General features: G+C 41.0%; 1 protein-coding gene across 5 annotated transcripts in view; it reads right to left on the bottom strand.

Moving 5' to 3' along the window:
- The window catches only part of LOC119023917 (pleckstrin homology domain-containing family A member 7-like), a 135,927-nt gene that overhangs the window by 2,700 nt on the left and 110,496 nt on the right, over positions 1 to 22,731 (bottom strand). For 4 of the 5 annotated variants that reach the window (XM_037106215.1, XM_037106216.1, XM_037106219.1 and 1 more), the window contains 16 exons: positions 19,885 to 20,066; positions 16,487 to 17,035; positions 15,370 to 15,925; positions 14,082 to 14,162; positions 11,431 to 11,484; positions 9,917 to 9,982; positions 8,421 to 8,501; positions 7,590 to 7,739; positions 7,151 to 7,252; positions 6,673 to 6,784; positions 6,137 to 6,267; positions 5,767 to 5,961; positions 5,563 to 5,659; positions 4,716 to 4,798; positions 4,245 to 4,505; positions 67 to 240 (listed from right to left, as the gene is read on the bottom strand). In XM_037106215.1, coding sequence (XP_036962110.1) covers positions 67 to 240; positions 4,245 to 4,505; positions 4,716 to 4,798; positions 5,563 to 5,659; positions 5,767 to 5,961; positions 6,137 to 6,267; positions 6,673 to 6,784; positions 7,151 to 7,252; positions 7,590 to 7,739; positions 8,421 to 8,501; positions 9,917 to 9,982; positions 11,431 to 11,484; positions 14,082 to 14,162; positions 15,370 to 15,925; positions 16,487 to 17,035; positions 19,885 to 20,066 — 2,874 coding nt within the window. The remainder of the gene's footprint in view (positions 1 to 66; positions 241 to 4,244; positions 4,506 to 4,715; positions 4,799 to 5,562; positions 5,660 to 5,766; positions 5,962 to 6,136; positions 6,268 to 6,672; positions 6,785 to 7,150; positions 7,253 to 7,589; positions 7,740 to 8,420; positions 8,502 to 9,916; positions 9,983 to 11,430; positions 11,485 to 14,081; positions 14,163 to 15,369; positions 15,926 to 16,486; positions 17,036 to 19,884; positions 20,067 to 22,731) is intronic. The other variant, XM_037106218.1, reaches the window with a different exon arrangement.

Raw genomic sequence — 22,731 nt, 5'->3', positions numbered from 1 at the left:
AAAAAAAAAAAAAACTGGCATGAATTTAAGACAAAGGTAGTTGGCCAAGCAGTTGTGTGTGTCTACCTCCCGGCTGATGTCCAGGTCGTAGTCAAAGGGCTCCACATCCACCTCCTGTACGCGTGTGGCCGTCGCCTTCACCCACTCATCCGATTGGATCCTCCGTCTCTCTTTCACTTGATTCCACCCTTCATCGCTCTGACCCTCTGCCAGAGGCCGCTCCTCCTGCCAGTCAAACACCTGTGAGGGGGCAGGAGTCAGGATTACCCAGCTGGTCTGCTGACTGTCAAAAACAGATTGACTGACATTATAACAACAGATATGAGTCCTTCAGTAAAGACAAAGTAAATATATATTAATCATAGAAACCTCAGTGTTTGAGGTATGTGTTCAAAAAGTTTTGGATATTTCATATGATTAGAAAATTGATTCTGAGACATTGATGTTATTTAAACAAATCAAGCAGCTTTAACCGGAGAAAAAATGGTTCAATTACTCAAATTTGTATATTTGCTGGTATTTCTCATTTATATGATGGCAAATTGAATATCTTTGGGTTTTGGACTGATGCTCAGAAAAAAAGAATCAGAGTCATCGATTAATCTAGAATAACATCTGCAGAAAAATAAGTAATCAAAGTAGTCACTTGTTGCAGCCCTAGTATTTTATAGAGGGTGAAAGTTAATACAAATAGCTTACAACATGTTTTTACTCATCATAAAGCAAAAGTGAAAAGGCATGGAGCAGAGGCAGAGAGGGCAAAAGAGAGCAGTGGCAATCTCTTTGTGAATTAAAGCAGTGGGGCTTGTGGTTAAAATATGAAATAGCACTGACAAAAGCACTGTGGTCAGAGGAAGGAGGTCATCTCCACCATGATCTCACTTGTTTTTAAGATGAGCAAGTTGTTTCAATATTTATATATATTGTATATTGCTGTATACAGCAATATTCAGCACTCGTGCCCCTTTTCCACCATTAAGGAACTGGTTTCATTCTGGTTTCACACCCCTAATAAATAAATAAATGAACCTTTCAGAGGACCTAAACCAAAAATAAATTGATTCCAAAAACCTGAAAAGTCAGTTCCCAGCTTCATCTAAACATTTATTTTGCACGATCTGAAGGTGAAAATGAAGTGTCATATTCTACAGGTCAGTGTTACAATGTCTCGATTACTCTGCCCACCATAAATGTGATTCATGATATTGTCCCGACAATCATTAAAATGTTCTTAAACTCTTTATCATTAGAACCGTCCGGTACAAATACAGCAAGAATACATGTTGGTAACTTCATCTAACTGTTGTTAGATTTTGTATTCTGTAGTATTTACACATATTGGATTTGACTTGTGTTTGATCGATTTATTTCTTATCGAGATAAAATCTTTGTGACATCAGCACTCCGCTGTAAACCAGAGAATATATGGGCTGGTTTGCACAAAGAATCTTGATTAGAAACTGTTAAAGAACCAGAGAAAGCTGGTGGAAAAGAGGGCTACAGAAATGCCTCTAGTTATTTATGTAACGTCTCTGCAGTGGGTCATACCTCAGGTAGAGGGAGACAAACTCTAAACTGAATGGAGGACAGATATGACATTTAGTATCATCACCACAGAGCAGACCCACACACGATTAGTTGCCTTACTGAAAGCTACAATTACACACACACTCCTATCCTCCAGCACGTTTGCATTTATAACAATACTTGTATTCCCTTGTGTGTACTTCTGTGCATGTGTTTGTGTGTGTGTGTGTGTGTGTGTGTGTGTGTGTGTGTGTGTGTGTGTGTGTGTGTGTGTGTGGTGAGAAGTACTTGTGAGTAATCATCCAAGGAGCATCAAAGCCATGCATGCATCCTTCCCGCTCCAGTAGTCTGCAGCAGGGTCTGATCTGTTGCTGTGCTCACATGCTCTGACAAACACTGCATCCCATGCCTTGTTGTGCTCGGGAGAATCAGTCGCACACAAAAGGACAGAGAGACAGAACACCATGCAGACACAGATTCATCAAACCCCCAGCAGATTAGGAAGAACACAGCCAAGAGGAGGTTCAGAAGCAAGAAACTCTTTATTGTCGAGTGCAAATCTCTACATGATAGAAAAGAAAAGGGAAAAGAGTTGTGCGTTGCTTCTCATTTACATAGAATTAGGTTCCGATTAGCAGTTCACTTCTCTAAATTCTCTAATATATTTCTACTCTTCAACTGAGCAACCTCCTGTAACTATTTTCTCTTAGATCCGATATATTGTACGTAGCTGTGGAAGGATAAAAGCAATATAGCGGAAAAAAACGGTCAGGGTTAATATTCGTAAGAAAAACAAGGAGCGGACATCAGCACCACGGAGAACCAAAACTGTATGTGGAGTGTGACCACATGGAATTATCTTCTACATGTACAGTGCTGCAGAGACTAATTGTTTGTTTATCTACAGTAACTTCACAGTTTTGAATATTCATCAATTCTTTCAGTAAATTGCCAAATAAAAAAAACTTGGCTGCCTTCGCTGTTTTGTATCATCATAAAGTGAATATCCTAACTTAAACTGTTGTGAGCTATTTTTCACCATTATAAGAGATTCTGTTTGTAAAAAGACATACTGACTGACTGGTAGAGATCCCAAATTGTCTAATATGTCCACTGTATTCCTCCTTTCTTACTCTTCCCAAAGATTCCCCATGACAAAGTTGTCCGCTCCTTATTTACATTGATTTTTTAAATTTTTCTATTGCATTTCAGCCCAGTTGCTTGAGCCTGTCCTGTATATTATGATGCATAAAACAGCACAGCATAGGCCACTTAAAAGTACTCAGATATGAGTACAGATTCTCTCCCCAACTTTAATTGTGGCAAATGTTATTATCAACCACTGTCAAACAATAAAAACATCCTTGTAGGTCTGTACAAGAAAAGGCTGTAATAATGAGGATGTTAATTCAAATATAAAATGGTGTAAACGTGTTTTATGCTGGTGGAGTAGAGAAAATAAAATATGCTCTGGCGTTTATGGTTATATGCATTAAAAACAGAAGTGGAAAGTAGTGGCAGAGGATTACAGACTGTATTGCTCACTGTTACAGGAAAATTGGATTTCTTGGATTGATGGGAAATGTAGCCTGACTCTTACCGCTTTCTGGTTACGTGTGTCTGTGTTAGTCTGTATTCATAATACCAAACTGGTAGTTATTATGTGACACGTGATCTTAATGGAAGACCTTGACATTTTAGATCTCACTGTATTAATCTTTATCACCCCGGCATGTTAGCGTTGTTAGCATGTCTTACTCAAAGCAAGGGTCAAATGTCAAAGTGTTCCTTTAAAAACCAGCAGAGTCCCTGCATCGTCCTGACTGAATTCTGCTATTACACAGAACAGCAACCTTAAAGCTAGCTATTGCATCATTTCTATGATTCTGAGGCGGAGATGCAAGCGCCAAACAAACCATGATTAATTCAGATGTTGATTAAGGAGGTAAATTTGGGACAAAGGCAAAAAAGATCGTCAGCAAAACAAGGCACTTGGATTTCATTTGAGGAAAAGAAAGAGGGGAGGTGTGATCATGATTTTTGCCACTAGCGTTGCCTCTTTCTTCATTTCGTCAACCTGAATACTTATTTTCTCTTTTTTCAACATCCCCTCTATATGCTCTACATAACAAATCTCTACAAAATATAACTGTACAACTGTATACTGAAAATATCCCTCAGTAAATAAATAAAAGTGTACAAGTACATGGTATGTAGATGTACATAAACGGGCTCTTCTCTCTACTTTCTGCTGATAAAAATAGAGAATGGAAGGCAGAGTGATGCCTTCCATTCCCTTCTTTTCTCAATGGATTTACATTCAGAATTGTGTCAGTGAGGTCCCACCAGGGGGCAGTGGTAGCAAAGGGGTTAAAGTGACCCCTGAACCTTTAAAAAAAATGTATTAAACAGGAAGTGACACTGTCCTGGTCCAAAGCTAGCCAAGAACAATCCCATGTGCTCTTTTTGTCTCCCATTGGTCTTAAAGCATTAACCAAGCTAGCTAGCCAGCCACAGTCAGTCCCGCCCTTTAGCTTGTTAGTGCTCACAGCTAACGACAACAACCACAGGTTACACAAGGTAGAGAGTGCTAGCATGTTAGCATTCCTGCTAGGTTATTATGTGGCAGGGGGCTGGAGGGTGGCATAGCAGCAGTGGTGGTGAACGTGGTGCTCCCTGTGTCTGCTGCTGCTGCGCGAGGGTGGGGGGTAACGTACGGAGGCCGAAGGATCAGAGGTGTTGGAGGGTAGCCTGGAGGAGGAGGAGGAACGTTGGGTGGTGACGGTGGAGGTGGAGAGGCCCGTGCAGGAGCGTTCGCCCTGGCTGAGGTTCCTCTTGCGCTCGCGAACTAGAGCCTTCTGGTGGCGCTTCATCCTCTCCAGCTGCTCCTCGGCAGTCATCCGCCCTCTAGTGCTCGGGAGCTGCAGGGCTTCTGTGGGTGAGGACAGACGCTCAAAGGCACTCTTAGGTCTCTCCGGCTGAAAAAGGGAATGAAGAAAGAGGAAAAACGAAAGAGAGAGACGTAGGATAATCACATGCTAAACAGACATTTAAAACACATGAGGTAGTTGCTGCTGTATATTATTCAGAATCTTTTGCTTTGGTCAGGCCTCACATTTAAAACCTTAAACTTGCTAGTTAACATATAATTAATCACAGGTACCTCCACCTCTGATATCTCGACTCACCCTTGCTGCAGAGCTCCCGGGGGCTCTCCTCAGGGTGACATAGGAGGAGATGGAGGTGGACTGGTTCTGTCGAGACGATGAGCCTGCCAGACATAGTTGACAAGCATCAGTAAAGTTTTGTTTTAGTGTTTCAGTTGCAAAGTGAAGGAAGCATGAAGGTCACACAGTGAAAACACAGTGACAGAATTAGAAAATAAACATCTTACAGCTGATGAAGATGCAGAATGAATACTTCAGGTGAAACAAAAAACACAAGGGTATCCATTCTGCATGACGAGTGAGGATTAATGTGCAATATATCAACACTGAATATAAAATGCCTTGACTTAAATGCTAAACATAAAAAATATTTATAATATTTGTTTTATTTTTTAAAGAACTGTCTCAAGATTTAGAAGAATTTTAATAACGCTCCAGAGGATGATCCATCTCTTTGATATATTAAGCTCCTCTTGTAGGTGACAATTAATTCTATTACTGAGGGATAATTTATTATCAGACAAGTACAACATTTTTCATGCTTTAACTGATGAATCCTCTAGTCTGAAGAAATTGGATTTCTAATAAAAATATGTGTCTTCCTGAACATACATACACTTGTCAATTGCATATTCAAAGCTTTTAATTAATCTAATCAAAGCTTGCTAAGTATATTTTCCTCATACTTGTATCCTTAACAACAAAAGCGAGTTCATTTCAATGGAAATAACAACCTGTTGCTCTGCTGTGCCTCTTTGGAGTCTATACGCACAAAGATAGGATGATACCTGGCAGTATGCTGTGGTGTTATAAACGTCTGTATCCTGTGTTAAATATACGTATTTTACATGTTTATCTGTTCAGTTACCTTTGCTCTGGAAATACTGGTAGTCAGCGTCAGACCCGGTGCTGTGGTGGCTTATTCCTGGCAGCTCTGGTTCACTCAGATATGACCGCAAATCAGTCTGACGCCAGAAAGGGTTTGACAGAAAGACAGTGAGTATGCAGGCGATTAGTGCCTCTGGGATGAATATAGTAACAGATTTTTCTTAGGTCCTAAATGGCAGCATACCTTACAGTCTCCATTGACGACATACTGCCCGCTCTCCCTATCCCTCTTCCTCTCATCCGATTGCCGTTTCAGCCCACGCACTGACGTGTGGCGGATTACCGAGGCCTCTCTGGGTAGGGGAGGCACCACAGGGGGCGTCTCCTCGTAGTCGTAGAGGCGAGGCAGTGGTGGCCTGGGTGGGGCGGTGTCCTCTGCCTGGACATTAACCAGGCAGATAAAGGATTTTAGAAGTACCATAAGTACTGCTCTATAACTTATTACCCATTATTGGTGAAGGCTTTAACGGCATGAGACTAAATCTAGCCTGCAATTCCTGAAAATGAACACAAGTATACTCTGCATCATTCTGAAGCAGAAGAGGGACACTCACCCACTTTGGCACTGTGCTGTGAGGCAAAGTATGTGAGAGGATGGTGGGGATGGAGCTGCGAGGAGGAGGCTGGACCTCTGTGCTCAGAGTAGGCACTGCCAGGTCTGACACTGAAGGCACTAATTTCCTCTCTGCAGGGGTGTGTGAACACAGAGAAATCAAATTTTAGCAGGTTTGATTTCCAGTCAGGAACATGGGGAATGTCTGTCCACATTTACACTAAGAATAGGAGGACAGACTTTAGATGCAGCTTGCTGCCACAAGCTACACAATTGTTGTTTCCACTCATACTGTGACTTTAGAACAGAGCAGAACTCTAAACTAAAGATAAGAATTATGCCACAGAGAAAACATCGCACAGGAAATACTGCAATCTGATACAACCATAACATGTGAACATATTATGTTATGTGAAATACCAACTATTTAGTCAGTGTGTAACTCTAACTGTATATAGATTGATTAAACATGTTTCATGAAAACTGTTGTGAGAGGCGTTTGCTGATAATATCTTCTAAGTTGCTGCGGTTCCCGACCTGGGTTCTGGACAGAGTCGATGGTGATCTTGTAGTTTGCTTTGCTGGCACTCAATCCCGCCATCACATCCTCGATCCTCCACAACTCACGCTTCATCTCACCTTTCTCTTGCTACAGTTAGACATACAGAAGAAAACACACATTTGGCCCCACCTCTGGTTTTTGTTTAACTTGGTTTTCAATGTCACAGATTTGATCTTCTTTATAAAAATCTGTGAATCGTTCTAAATTAAATGTTGCCCTATCAATGGACCTCTGTTGTAAAAACTGAGGGGGAACTGTTTGACATTTTTGTAAAAGAAATATGATGCATGTCAGATTTTACATTTTCTGAAAAAATGATACAAAGAACAAATTCAAACAGATCAGAGACCACGGATACTGTATGTTAAAACCCAGCCTGTTATAGCAGATAGAGGTTTAAACTGAAACAGCTGGGATGACAAATCTGATCTGAGCTGCAGTTCCAGGTGTCACCTGAGGTGTGGCGCTGTGGTTCATGTGTGCCTGCAGTGCCATCCTCAACTGCTCCACAGAGCTCTCCAGCCTGCTGTACTCCTCCCAGGCTAGCGCCATCTCCTGCATTACACAAACACACAAAGTCTTTGGTTGAATACACAGAGGTGCCTTAAAGGGACATTCCACCCCCAAATCATCCTCTTGTTCTTGGTGATATTTATCCATCTAGACTATTTTGGTATTAGGGGCAAATTTTGGACGTATCGGCTGTAGAGATGTCTGTGTTCTTTTGTGTGTGTGTGTGTGTGTGTGTGTGTGTGTGTGTGTGTGTGTGTGTGTGTGTGTGTATATATATATATATATATGTATATATATATGTATATGTGTGTGTGTGTGTGTGTTCATTTTCAAAAATATGCACATACATACTCATACAAATACACAAAAGCCTACATACGGTTGAGAGGCGTGATATTTGTGCCCTGATGGTGACCAGATCCTCTTGCAGCAGCCTCTGTTGATAGGCGATCTTTTGGGCGTGGGCTGGCTGCTCATGGTACTGCTCCATCTGCTGGTGGGACAGATCCAGCACACTCTCCAGCTTATCCTAAAGGAATGTGGAGTCATGCAGTCGGAGGTCAACCAAAGATACAAGGATCTGCTTCCTTTAGAGAATGTTGCACTATTCAGCAGGTAGCATTCAAAGCCACCTCCAGAGGGCAGCATGTTTCTATCAATCACGGGCCATCATTAGATCTCATCCAACATCCTCCTATTTACTCACCTTGTTGTATATGCGGCCTTCATTCAATACTTTTTTTTAAGTTTTACTGAGTTTTGTACTGAATTTCATTTTAGAGCAGCCTGAATTCGGAGCCCTCGGTTTGGGTTGTAAGGGTTTTATCCAGTCAGCTCTGTTAATCAGCCATTCTAGCTTTGCCTGTCAAGAAACTGTGTGTCAGAGTCAGAGAAATCAATATCCTCGCCTCCTTCAAAAGAATTTCCTCTATGACTATGAATGTTGAATCAAGAAAGAAATCCACCAGTGAAATCTGATTGTCCTCCTCTTCTGTTTGATAGCTGACTCACTGTCTGTCATCAAACTCCTCCGCAGCTCAACTAACAGCAGCAGTCTAAACATTGTCCTTGGATGTGGCCACGTCATTCCAATATTTACTGTAATTATGTACCATTTCACCTGTTTACTCGTCAGACTGGCTAAGGACAGCGCTGACAGAATGAGACCATTTGATTGACTGAAAGCCCACATAATTAGCAGAGCGTGTACCTTGTCTTCCTTCAGGGAGCTGATCCTCGCCTCCAGATCCTTGAGGATCTTGTCCTGTTCGCACAACCGACTTAACTTCACCTGCAGGGGGAGACACAGAGAGGCAGACAAGCATTGTAGAAACCTGCACTCTCACAGATAAAGTGACCTGCACTCTCACAGATAAAGTGACCTGCACTCTCACAGATAAAGTGCGTTGACCCTTGGTAATTAAGTGGCCCATTTACTTAATTACACATTCTCATTGTCTCTGCAGCTGTAGATAACTCACCATATGTACAAGAACCTCTTTGTTAGGTGCATTCTGATTGTGTGTCTGTGTACATCCTTTCGCTCTCTCTACCTCTCTGTCTCTGTCTCTCTCTCTCACACACACACACACACACACATATTTTATATATATATATATATATATATATAATGTTTGAGTGCATATATGTAGTAGTGTAGGTAACATTTATATTCACAGCTCCCCTGGTCTTGTGCAGGTGTAATTACTATGAGCAAACCCATTACACAAAGTGGGCTCGACCCACCTGTCACCTTTAATTACAGTGTCAGGAAGGCTCTGAGCTCTGTTAATTAATCCCAGATTACACCCTGCAAACTTCAAGGCAAAGGTTGAATCGCTTTATCATCCGGACGTAAAAGAACAACACAATTTTCACGTAATACAGTTGTGTCTGAACAGCTTGATATGAACAAAGTGCTTATCCACACACAGTTTTGTACACAACTCTAGTTTTTACATTCCATCAAATAAATTATTAATCATGTTTTTGTCTCCATGGTGATGTTGTTGTTGGATCTAATCAAATATTCATCGCAGGCAACACTCTCATAAATTGTTTAAACTGTTGTGTATGAAGCTTATACTGAGGATACTTTCACAGGAGCTGTAAAACTGTCAGAAAAAAACACATGAAATTGTTTGGATTATCAAACTGAAAGAGTTGTGGTATTTGCATATTTATGCTCTCTATGTTCTGGTTGACCCTTGAAGCTGAAGTGTGATAGTGCAGCACCTCCTCCCACACATTTTCCAGAACATCCATATTTTGTTTTGCTGTAATTACCCTTACATTTCTCCCAATTGAACCATAGCAGTCAGTGCCGCTCCCTAAAACAAACTTAAATGTCATGTTAATGTTTGGAGTGGAACAAAACAGAACAAGACAGAACACTCAGAAAGTGAAACTGACCGAGGCTGAACAATACTGTGCATTTGTTATTTTAATGATAGCAAGCATATACAGTAAAAATAAGGATAACTCTGCCAATTTCACACAATAAAGTGTCTTTATAGGTCTTGGGGATTACGACTGCATATATGAAAAAGTAGTATAATGCCTTTTATGGCTCCAGGGGAAGCTGCTTGAAATTTGATAAACTGCATTGCTTTATACTACTTTTTTAACATGAACAGTAGCACTCCTGCAGACCTGTAAACACACTTTAATGTGTAAAGTTGGTGCATCTTTTAAGCTTGTACTTACATCCACATCACTTTCTGCAACCTTCACAGGTTTCCCTGAGTCCTTCAGTGTCTGACTTCCAGCTACCTAGAAATCCAAAGTACACATTTCCAATGGTGAGTTGTTTGGCAAAGTACACTGACTGACTTGTGATGCTGAAATTAAAGAGCTACAGAACAGAGACCAGCTACAAACTACAGTATCACGAGGCTGAGACAGACTATCCGTGACACATTCCCTTGACCTCATGTACATGACAATATGAGTGAGTTCTGGCACACAAAATCAGCTCTGCCATGAAGAACACAATGGCTATGGACACTTTGAAGCCCTGCACAAACCGACTTATCAATAAAAACTCATCTCCATCCAAAAAAAGCAGTGTTTTTTTTTTTTTTTTTGAGAACAGGAAAATATGAGTTTTAGGAGTACACCATGGACTGCCTGAGTTCAGGTGCTGACTGAAATTAACTGGGGTTACTGACAGGGTTCAGGGTTAAAACACTCTTCTAGTTTGAAAAACATTAAAGCATAGCACATGTGCAATTATAACAATGAGATAATCAAAATTTCCCTGATGACAGCTCTTTCCCAGTTCGGAAATTATTAGTTTAGGAGTACATGTACTCCTTTTTGGAAATAAATAGGGACATGACACAGCTGAGTCCTGTGTTAATGTCAAGGAGGTGCAGCGTTTCAGAGACGATGGTAGAAGCAGCTGGCTTTTCAACCACCGGGCTACAGCCACAGCCAACAACACATGCACTGCCGAGCCATCCCATGCCCACTTTTCAGCAGCATTGTCACCATCATCACATGGGAGAGGGGGTGGACAGCTCAAAGGTCACATGGAGATAAGACATTTGATGCCATTCAAGCCGTGAATGCGGTGCTGTAAGCAATGGGATGGTCTTTCTAGAACAAAGACTCTCTAAACACACACACACACTCACATACAGACTACACACATGCATCCCTACTCTGAACACATGCACGGGCATAAATGCACTAACACACTATTATACAACAGTAGATCTCTTTGTATAGTACATATACTGGATACAGATACATACATACACACACACATACATACACACACACATACAGCTTACGTTCATTAGAGGCCTGAGAGGCCCAGCAGTGCAGTGCAGTAGTAAACTGTGAACTGCGAGGATCAGGGGCTCTAGAGCTCTGATCTGGGAGTCAAAATCACAAAGACACAGAGCTGCAGTCACAAAATGGCAGCTGCTTTCTGGGAGATGCTTCTAAAAACCACACATTTGAGAGTCTAATGGGGATATTTTGTCTCACAAAGATGCCACAACAACTGTATTGAAGTGTGCAGTCTAATGTTTTGGCTCAACAGTTGGGCCCCGAGTGTTAGAAGTGGTTGTCAGTGGGAAACACCAAGTGTGTTAGTTTGAGCTAGAGACAGTTCAAATCAGAGGAGGCACAGCAGAAACAGAACACTTGAATTAAAGCAGAAGTTGAAATGACAAATAGAGATCAGGGGATACACTCAGGGCATATCTCACCTTTAGGTCCAGATACTCCAGGTCCTTCTTCAGCTGCATATAGGTGTCATCAGCCTATAGCGTAACAAACATGTGAGTGTGGATTATTGATTTGTGTCGACAGGAATTCAATAATTAACAATCAGGGTCATCTGAAACTGACAAAGCTCCACTGACAGTTCATTAGTGGGATGTAGTGACATGTCTGTGTCAAGTATGAAGTGTGAATTGCTGTTATGTGTGTGTGCGATCATGCATCACAACTGACACACCCACACATACAGTAAAAGTCATTTTTCTTCACAGAGATGATCCTGCTGCAGCAGACAACACACCAGTACAGACCAGATCCTTCAAAAGCAGAAGATCTTGAAACATCTCTGAATTCAGCTTTAAGTCATTTTTAATTCAGCTCATATCACTCAACAGACGGTTGAGGTACGGCCGGAAAAGACAGATTCACAAATCAGAAGACCAAACTGTCCAACACATCCACAGCCAGACGATTTGCCAAAGCATGGGATGGCTTTGTGGACATTGAAAATTTAGCAGCACAACATGCTATGGATAGTGTCACTAGAAGCACGATATGAAAACTGACCAGCCAAGACCAGCACATGGAAAAAGAGGCGGATGGATCTAAGACGGCTGCACAGCCATCCTTCACAGATTAACCATGCCTGACGTCACACCACGAGAGCACAAGAGCTGTTGGATAGAGGTTACCACTGACATAGTGAGGGTTGACTGATTCTGCCGCTGTTATAGATTTTTTGTTTTGGTTAGTCTTTTTCACATTTAGATATACAATATATTTACAGTTGGGGACAAACAAGTACAGGATCATCCTGGAGTTGGAGGTTTGGACTAAGAGTGTGTCTAGACGTGGATGTCTTTGTAGTTTGGACCTGAACAGCTGGATATCATGACATAAGAATACTGTTGTATTCAGGAAGCTGATTTACCAAAACACTTTGGCTAATTACATGCAGTGATTCAGGTGCTTTATTTTCCTTTCCCTGCCTCCCTTTTCAAACATCATCATAGGCATAATGGATCCCAGATAGCAAAATTGTTGTGGGCACACGCCAGTCAGGTTCATCCGGCCCACATACCGCTTGGAATGAGGGCACTTGGGTGGTTCACCCGTTTGCCAGATCTGAGCCACAAGCAGCCATATGTCATCTAATAGCAAAGCAAATAAACAAGAACTGGCCCAAATCTTGACCAGTTTTCATAAGTCATCATCATACGTGCAATCAAGAGAGCCAGATGATAGGTCTCCGGTACAATTTTGCTATCTGGAATGACTAATTTAAAGAATCTCTCAGAAAAAGTTTGACATCAAGGCTGTTTTTAATTCTCGTCTGATATTCCTATATATTCATTTTACACAAGTGTTCTGCGTCTGAGATCATCAAGCACCTAATCTATGTTTGCTGAATGATCAAGATCTCAAATTCGACATGGTAACCTATACACAGCTCACATACAGCCTATTTTGAAATATCTCCTTTGAACTATCTCCTATCTCCTGCTCTGTTGACATGACAACCTGACCTGGAAGTAGCAGTAGAGAAAGTTACACGTTTAATGTCATTTCAGATTTTTCCTGAGGACAAGGATTACTCACCACAAATGTAAACTAAAACAAAATCAAAGTGCTGGATGGGAATGGTGAATGTGAAGGACAGACAACTGACAGACAGACAAACAGACAATGCCATCAAGACAGCCACGAATAAAGTAAAAACATATTTACACTTCTGAAGGAGGGAATTAACATTGATAATACAAATTAAAATAACTAAAAGTAAATCATAATGCAGCCCTGCAATATGTTTAGTGGCAACCTCTACCAGCCCATGGTAAAATGAGGGGTGGACAGACAGGCATGCCGCAGGGGGGGCCCCCACCTGGGTGTTGAAAGAGCCCAGGGGAGCTGAGAGACCCACATGTCCGAGTTGGGACACAGGTGAAGGGACGGAGCTGAGGAGGGGGCTGTTGCTAGTGTTGGTAGAAGTGAGGAGGTGGTTGGGTGGGTTCAGCTCTTTGGGACCGTTGAGCCGCTGCAGCTGGGCTAACGTGTGCTGACGTGCAGTGGCCATCTTGGCCCGATGCCGGCGCAGCTGAATGAGGAACAGGGTGAGCTCCTCGGGCTGTCAGGCACCACAGGACATTAAATCTGGCATCAAAACTGATCATGCTAAACTTCACTGAAAAAGTAACCTTGCATTCACAGTGCTGGTGGCCACTTTGGCTGATGGCCAAATACAACAAGTAGAACAACAGTTAAAATTAGGAGGATTAATGGTAGGAATCACAGCAACACACTATTCATGACAGGAAATGTATTCCAAATGGCCAGCTACACCCAAATGGCTCATGCCAACAAAAGGCTAATCAAGATTTGGTTAATATTTTGTTGTAGCGCAAAATGAACACACTTGTGGTGACTGATTTCTTACGTGTCTGGCGTGGAGAGCACGTTGTAAGAAACATAATACTTGGCTAAAAGCAGATTGTGAGAGGGAACTGTACATCACTTTCAATACAGGCCTCTTAAGCCTTCTGATTATATCAATAAATCCATGCCTAATGTGATGTTATTTAAAATATCAATATTTGCAATACACAGAAGTATATTTTATGTTTTCATTTGTGAGACATACCGTTTTGCCATGAAGGCTGGGTGCACTGACTGTGTGCGTGATGTAACCAGATGGCATTGACCGTCTTTCAATAGTAGCAGCCTGACAACACACAAAGAACGCATTTTATATACACTGTTTGGAAATAATGTAATAATAATGAAATGTGTTAAGAGAGTTTAGAAGAATTACAGTGTAAAGATGGTCCCACTTCAGATAATAATAAAAATGGTGAAAAATCTGCTATTGAGACATAACATGGAAAGTTTCATATCACCACAGGCTACAATTTTTGTTTCAGATGATACAATATTTAAATGAGCTTTATAACAGAGTGTATGTAGTGTATTCTTTCTTATCTCTTGGCAAACTGAAAGTGCTTGTGGCTGTGGGAGAGTGGGCGTGAATTTACATATTTGTGTCAAAAAAGCGATATGTAAATACTGAGTTGCCCATTTTTATCAGTCTGCATTCACCACACATACAATATATCTATCACTAAGTATAGACTAATAATTATATGTATACATTCTTAATATAGTTTACAGTTAATACTTTCTTTTTGACTGATTGCTGACACAGTTGAGGTAATTTAACAGTCTCAGTGCCTTCAGGATATGTCTGCCATTGTACAAAGAGGCACTAAAACAATTATCCTGTTCAGCGGAGCACAGTACTAACATCAGCCCCCCACTGTCAAGATGACTGACATTGTTCTGGATGAAAAACTGTTCTATTTAATATGGTGCACTTGACAGTGGAAAAAAACAGTAATGGTCCAATCTTTTCAAAGAGCACAAACGACAGGCAGGATATAAATCAGTTTCATGCAATCTATACAGTGACAACAGGAAATAATCTGTTGTCATCCACATTAAATCTGTCATCTGTCTTTGTTTGTCTTAAACTAATTTATCATATTATAACTTAAAAATTACCATTCTACGCTCAAATATTTATCATTTCATTGTGCTCCAAGGAGCTACTGTCAAAATCTGGGTGTACTGTAATTAAATTGCCTTCAATAACAGTGTAAGATAACTATCTGGAATTCCCTTGATTGAGGAATGTCTAAGTTGCCAAACGAAATAGTAGAATTGTGCATGGACACTTTTCTGTGCACAGTAAATCCAGTAAGTCTTTTTCATCTCTTATTCCTCTGATATGAAACCTAACAGACTAAGCATGGATAGTAAAACTCACACTGTGTTACAGCATTACCCAACAAAATAAAAATTACAGGTTGAAGTTTGTGTTGTTTGCAACAAATTTGAAGTTATGGTTCTGCTTCTGTCAGATATTATTTTACCTTGAGCATCTGAGATTTGGTCCTGCGGGGGGAAACAGCAAAGGGGATGTCGACCACTGACCTATCGCCCACAGGCCTGACTGTCACACGTTCAGCTGGCGTGTGCGGCCTCCGAGTGGGCGACAGGGTTCTGCTGCTGCCAGGTGGAGGCCCGGGTGGAGGGATGTCTGCAGATGAAGGTGGTACCGACACACAGCGGGGTGGCCCTTCAGACCTGGGTGCTGAAGAAGAGGGAGGCACAGTGGATGGAGGGCGGGGGCCGAATGGGTACTCTGGGGCCGGGGTGTAGAGAGGCGCAGTGGGGCTGCCATGACGGAACTGGTGACGCTGCTGCCACTCGTACAGCTGCCAGACGGTGTTGGACCCTGGGCCAGCCTGCTCAGGGGTGAGGCGGAAGTGGCTGAGCCGGTCCTGGGCGTACTTGTACTCGCCAAGTCGGCCGGGTGGGGGGCTCTGACGAGGAGTTCTTGGCAGGGTCTGATATGCATCCATCGTTGTGAACTTGTGCTGCGTTGGTGGTGTGCGACGAGGGAGGGTGTTCTCTCTGGAAGGCGGGCTATAGAATGTGAACACAAAAGGATGTTCTTACCGCAGGAAGACACATGATATCTATATAAGATTCATCTGATCTTACCTAAACTTTCATTAAATGATTGAATAAGAAAACAGATTACACCTTATTATTATATTTCTTGTGCTATAAATGTGCTTCCGGTTTGCTTGAGATTTATGCTTGATAAAAAGCTTAGTATTTTTCAATTTCAATTTTCAATCAAAAGTTTGATATCCAAAGTGCAGGATCTGCAATTTTGGTAAAATATGTCACTAATGAAGCCCGGTGTGAATGTAGCATTGTGGTGCTACAGAAATGCTCTGGCCTACAAATGTTATTCTCCAAACATCAGTTAAGGGAACATGCTTATGTGGTACATACATTGGAAAAAATAATACAATCATTGTAACATTGTTTTGACTAAAAAAAAAAATGATGCAACCCATAACCCATAAAATTCATAAAGATGTTTTAATGATATGTTTGCGATCATGTGCCATTCTATAAAGTAAAACAATAAACAGTTATCTTTATTTCCATGATTACATGATGACATTGACCTACCCTTTGTGATCAGCCTTCTGTACTTGAACCCACTGCTCCACTTGCTCAAGAGTACTCCTCCTCTGCACCTGCTTGTGTGTATCAGCAGGCGGCGGGGCTCTCTGGTATGTCCCCGCTGCGATCCCGTTGGGCTCCAGGATGGGGCTCGGTGTGGAGACGAGGCCATTCCTCGTGCAAACGCTGGAGGGCAGTGTTGAGGCGGCTCGCGAAGGTGCCCGAGACGGAACCCTGGACACGGGCGCAGAGGCCGACACGTGGTCTAACTGTGGGAGGGCAGAGGGCGCGGGGTTCGAGGGGAGGGATGTGTGTGTGTCCATTTCCAGGGCTGTACTTCCTATGGGGAGATCCAACATGGTGGTGGCAGGAGATTCTTTGTGGAAGCTGCAGCGTTCGTCTGCATCACGGTGTATGGGCTCCAGGAGAACCTCGTGGATGATGGGTCCTGTGGTCTCAGAGTCTGAGATCTTGGTCTTGTGGTGGTTTATGTGGTTCGTCTGTGGGACTGCATGCTGCTGCGACATGTTGAGCTTATCTAACTTGTCAGATGGTCTGCAGAGAATAGAGTTTACATGAAAAGCCTGGATGAATGTTGGCCCCCCCCCCAAACTAATTAAAAAGGATAATCAATCTGTTTCTCCCTTTAACTTAAAGGTACACAAGGTAGTTTTGGGGAACATATCTTAATTATAATTATAATCTTATTTTTTGTTATGCCAAAACAAACTAAATAAGCAAACTGTCTTTGTTTGCATGACTGAATAAACTGAATAAACAAACTGGCCTTTGCCACTTTTCTAGCTTTAAACAGTGTTCTTAAGAACAGCTTGTTTATTCAGTGAAAAAAATACATCTGCATTTGTATTATTACCTCATCAATATTGTAAAAATTATACAATACTACATACTGCCCCTTTAATAATTACAGTCACACAAATTGGTATATTAGTCTGTTGATTTAATGGATGGGACAAACAGAGTAATTGAATCAATGAACTAAATAAAATGTCTGTAAGTGAAAGACTTGATCAATACCCTTAACCCATTATTTCATTTCATTGCTCTAAATGTATTATAATTATTATTTGGTTTCAACAAAAAGAGATTTAATCAATGATGAAGATGATTTGATGGATTTAATTTTGTTTTTATCTTGTTGTGTCCTTTTACAGAGACAGTAATGAGCTCTCTGGGTTATCTCTTCAGTAATGTCACTGTCTGGCACTCAACTCATGCTTTTAATGTTCGGATAAACAAACGCCAAAAGAGAAGTAGATGATAATTAACTAAAAGAGTTATCCTGACAGATGATTTATTTTTCCTCCTTAAACCTCTCAAAGGACGTCAGTGGCTTTTACTTGATGGGCACCAATTCTGTTTCATTTGATCACTTCCCTGATGTCCCATGGACATTGTGTCATTATGTTTCACCATTTCAGAGGTCTTTGTTCTGGTGTGAACTAGATGACTCACATAAATGAGAAACTTTTAGCCTCAGCCCCAACTTTGACGACAGGGCTAAACCACCACCACAAATCAGGGCAGATGACAAGCAAAGCCTTGTAACCACAATTAGATTTTAAACTCATTAAGGAAATCCTGTGTGAGAAGAAGCTAGAGAAACAGCCAGGTCTCTGAAATTCAATGAACTGTGGACCAAATTTTATTTTTAAATGAATTAAACAACCTCAGGGGCCCAAATGCCCTTTCTGCGGCTGGTCTGAATATATTTAATATAAATTAGCACTATGATGATTGGTCCCCATTACATGGTGTTAAATGGGCCATTATCTAAGCTTAAATGTAAGATTAGTGTTGCTAGCAATAACTTTGCATTTTGCTAAAGCAAACAAACTCTTGCAAAAGAAGTGCAACATGCCAGCAAATAATATTACTACTGTTGTACTTTTTTCAAACACGACACAAGGGCTGTAAAAAAATATCGAAGTGGAAGCCGTTTTCAGTTAGATTTCCCTTCGGTTAATCATAAACAACTAGTGTAGTCCTCTGGGATTTCCCATTCTTAAAACAAAAACTATAAAACGAAGGAGTACGAGCTGCGGGTGTCTGAGGCTGCCAGTGAAGGATGGGACGTATTTGATCTGTGCAACCTCCCCCCGTCAACACATGAATAATACATGGAGTAAGAGACTGCTTCTTTAAAAACAGCATTTCACAACATCAGAATGTCCTCTTTGGAGCGAGAAAACACATTAAAAAATATTCACTACACTCAGATGTTACAGCTCCAGGACTGACAGAGTGGGATGTTTTTTCAGGAATCACTGTAATTCATGTCACGAAGTACTTTATGTACTGTATGTGTTTATAGAATATAACAACTATAACATACTGTAAAGTACACAAACAAATACTATCATGTCATACAATCCGTTAGCATATTTTTTATGTTCTATGGATTGTGCTTGCAAGGAGTGATCATTTTATTGTTTAATGTGTGTAAATGTAGATGAGTACAACCTCAAGTCCATCAAATGCTGGGGATGCTGTCTTAAGCCTATAGAACACAGAATGTGCTAATACTCTCTTGACATAAACTCAGTTTAAAGCAGTAAAACACTAATATGTTTACTGTTTTACCTCATCAACATTATCCTTACTCTGAGTCTGAAACCAGCAACATTTCAAATTAGTTAGGACAGGGGCAACAAAAAACTGGGAAAGTTGAGCTTTGCTCTGAAAATGCCTTTTGGTAAGACCCATTGGAAAATTTAACAGGTTGATATATTAATTGGTAATAGGTGATATTGATCAGGTAAGAACGGAGCATCCTCAAGTCATTTACAAGCAAGGATATTACTACGTGCACTTAGGAACACCTTGTAAAACTGTTGTCGGTAAAACAGCTTGACTGCAAATTATATTTTCATATACGTTTTATACAATGTCCCAGCATTTTTGGAATCAAAGGACCTCCTGCCTGATTAACAGGGGATCCCTGTGACGTGTAGTATAAAGGTACCACAGCACAGATGAGCTGATGGGTGTTTTCGATTTTAAAGTTATTTGTATGTGTAAGCTTATGCATATGCAGGATGTGTATTTCATAGTCAGGCCTGTTTAGTACACGAGTGGTTCATGATTGCAAGTGTAATCATGATTAGGGATGGAACATCGAATAACTTTTCATTCCAATAAAAAATACAAAAGATGACAAAAGGTTTCGTTTTAGGCAACAATGAAATCAAAATATTGGCAACAAACACAAGGGGGAGCTCATGGTGTAAGGTGTGTTTTTGGAGAACATGTAAAAGTTATGATCTGGAACTTTTTTCACAACTTTTATTATCAAGTGCATAGGGGTGTGTGTGCGTGTGTGTGTGTGTGTGTGTGCGTGCGTGCATGCGTGTGTGTGTGCGTGTGCGCATGCGTAGCCCTACCTGATCAGTGTGTCGATGTTGTTCTGCATCAGTGTGGCCTGGTTCATGGCCCTCAGCCAGGTGTTCATGTCCTCCTGGGTGTCAGCACTGAAGTAATATGTCCGCATCCCAGTGTGCTCTGCCTGCGAGCCAATCACAGAGCTCTGCTTGTAAATGTACGAGCGCATACCAGTGTGGCTAGCCTATAGGAAGAGACAAGAGGCTAGGTCAGTGTTGAGGTCTGGGACAGAGAAATCAGATTTGGTCAAAGAAACAGAGAGATGTCATGCTGTCCAACGAGAGAAACAACATCAAGCATCGGCCAATACAGATAGAGCCAATGAAGGAAACCACACAATAGGAATACAGAGACAAAAACGCCAGCCAGTTACCAGCAACAAAGCCACAACTTTTAACCAATGACAGGAAAGATTTGTCAGTACAATGGAGGACAGAAAACGTTCAGACACAAGAACCCCAAAGTCTCCTCACAAACCTGTTTTCGTCTTGTTTATTCATCTCAAATATCTAATTAGAACATATAAAAGGGCAAATAACAGTTTACAAACATGTGCAGTGACTTAAAAGAGCTTTTCATTTATGCTTACTATATTTTTCAGTTTATATAACAGGATATCTCGCAGTTTATCTAGAAGAACATCAATTCCAGTGGTCTGACATGAAAAAGTGAGCACAGTGAAATTTATGCGTAATTAGATTCCACACCCTGACAAGGTAATTGTAGTCTGTGATTTAAATGCTGAGCTCATGACAGGCATACTCAAACTTAAGATGGATACTTCTTTGTATGTGCAGTGAAAAGGCTATTAGTCAGGTGATCTAATATGCTATTGTCAGGGTGCGACAGTCAAGAGAACATCTGCACCATTTCATCATGGGGAAGCTGGGACTAGCTGGTGAATGTAATGGAGTACTCAGCAGCTAAACACATTCACTGCCATTTTATTGAGTTTGATTATTTGCCTCCGCCAAGAAACTTATGCATTCACCCATGTCTGTTTGTTTGTTTGTTGGTTGGTTGGTTGGTTTGTCAGCAGGGTCACACAACTACAACTACAGGAAAGATTTCTATGAAACTTGGATTGAGAATGGATCCAGGTCCAGAATAGACCCCATTCAATTTTGGCGCAGGTATGGATCCAGGAACTTTTTTCTTATTTTCTTTACCATTTTTTTTTTTTTTTGCATTTTTCAACATTTTTGTATGTTTCTTTTAGGATCTTGTTGAAACATTTCAGCTGTATTCAGGTGGCTGGTATCTATGGATGAGAACAACTTGATGCGGATAAAGGGAACTGTTGGGCCTTGATGGAGGTGTGCGCTCTACATTTAAGTTACATTTTGTGTTTATGGCTGCCCCGGTGTGGCCAGAAAATCAATCAATGCAGCTTCAACTGATTATTTCCAGTGCCTAGCTTATTAGAACAACAATTTTCTTCATTCCCCAGAGAACCTATGGGAAGAAGCTGTATTCCAAATGTCCATCTGTTCAAATAGGTAGACCCAAAAAGTAGGGACGCTCTGCAAAACATACAAAAAAACAGAATGCAACCATCTGCAACCGCTGTTTACGAAGATTGGTTTAAGAAAGTGCTCCCGTGCCAATAAACATAAAATTGCGTACATAAGGATGTATTTAATCTCAATGAAGCTGATGTTATATAACATTTACCTTCATGTCTTTGTAGTTTTCATTTGAGGATTTGTCAAAAAGGATTATCAATTTAGCATATTCTGTTTCATGTTTTTCACAGCATCCTAACTATTTTTGGGATTAGGGTTATACTCACAATAACACAGTAACTGCAGGAATGAAGGCGAGTTGAAATCCACCCAAAGGAAAATGAGAGCGGCTCCTTTCTAAAAAAAAAAACATCAACGTGTTTCTGGCTGCACTGCATTTTGGTCTACTGAGACGACCATCAGTAGAGCAGTTGGTATCTCTGCTTTTCCTACTACAGATTTCTGCCTGAAAGTTTGTTGAACTGTTCATGTCCAGAGAGAAGCCAAAAGAAGCTCACATCAAGACGTTCACTATTTGATAATTCATATTGCCCAGTAAGAAAATGTTCCTGCTACTGAACTTGTTTTTGGCTGTGCTGAAAATATCTCGACATGATGTCACTGATATTATAATTAGCTCGCTATCCACAGGGATATAAGGAAACACACCATCAAGCACAAGAACTGGCCAAGAAATCCAAGGAACAGAACATCACTACAGCTGATTTTTAATTAATAGACTTTAAGTGTTTTTTGTGTCCTTGATAAAGATGTCCTTGCTGTGAAAATGGGGTTATTGGAAGACCCCTTTTAGTGAGCTGCACTCCATTGAGCACAGCTCAATAAATGTCCTACTTTTCCCTTTCCTTCCTTTCTTCCTTCCTTCCTTCCCTCCTTCAGTGGTTTGCTGGTTGGGACTGGAAGACAAATGAGTAAACCCACTCAACAACAGATGCATGCAAATGAAATGCAATTAAACACTAAATCCTCCGTACCCCAATTCATTCACTGAATAATGAATGCAGGATAATAAGTGTGTTCGGAGTGTTGTGGTGGAATCCCACCATGGCTACAACACAATAATTTCTCTGCGATTACTTTATCTAGTTTATATTGTCATAAACTGACATAATTGTGATTCCTCCGCAATTTGGCTTCTATTCTGCAGCGTGATGACAGCCAGAAACATACAAAACACCCACTTGTGTGGTAAAATGTACACTCTGAACAATACCATGAATAATACAAAGACTGTCACCCCCGCTGTTTTATCTGTTACCATAAACTCTCTATAAATCCCTGCAGACAGATGCAGACATGTACACAAACAAACATAAATGCTAC

The sequence above is a fragment of the Acanthopagrus latus genome, chromosome 8, assembly GCF_904848185.1.
Source record: "Acanthopagrus latus isolate v.2019 chromosome 8, fAcaLat1.1, whole genome shotgun sequence".
Taxonomy (NCBI): Eukaryota; Metazoa; Chordata; class Actinopteri; order Spariformes; family Sparidae; genus Acanthopagrus; species Acanthopagrus latus.
The sequence above is the reverse complement of the archived record's forward strand: the minus strand, read 5'-3'. Positions and strand labels throughout refer to the sequence as shown.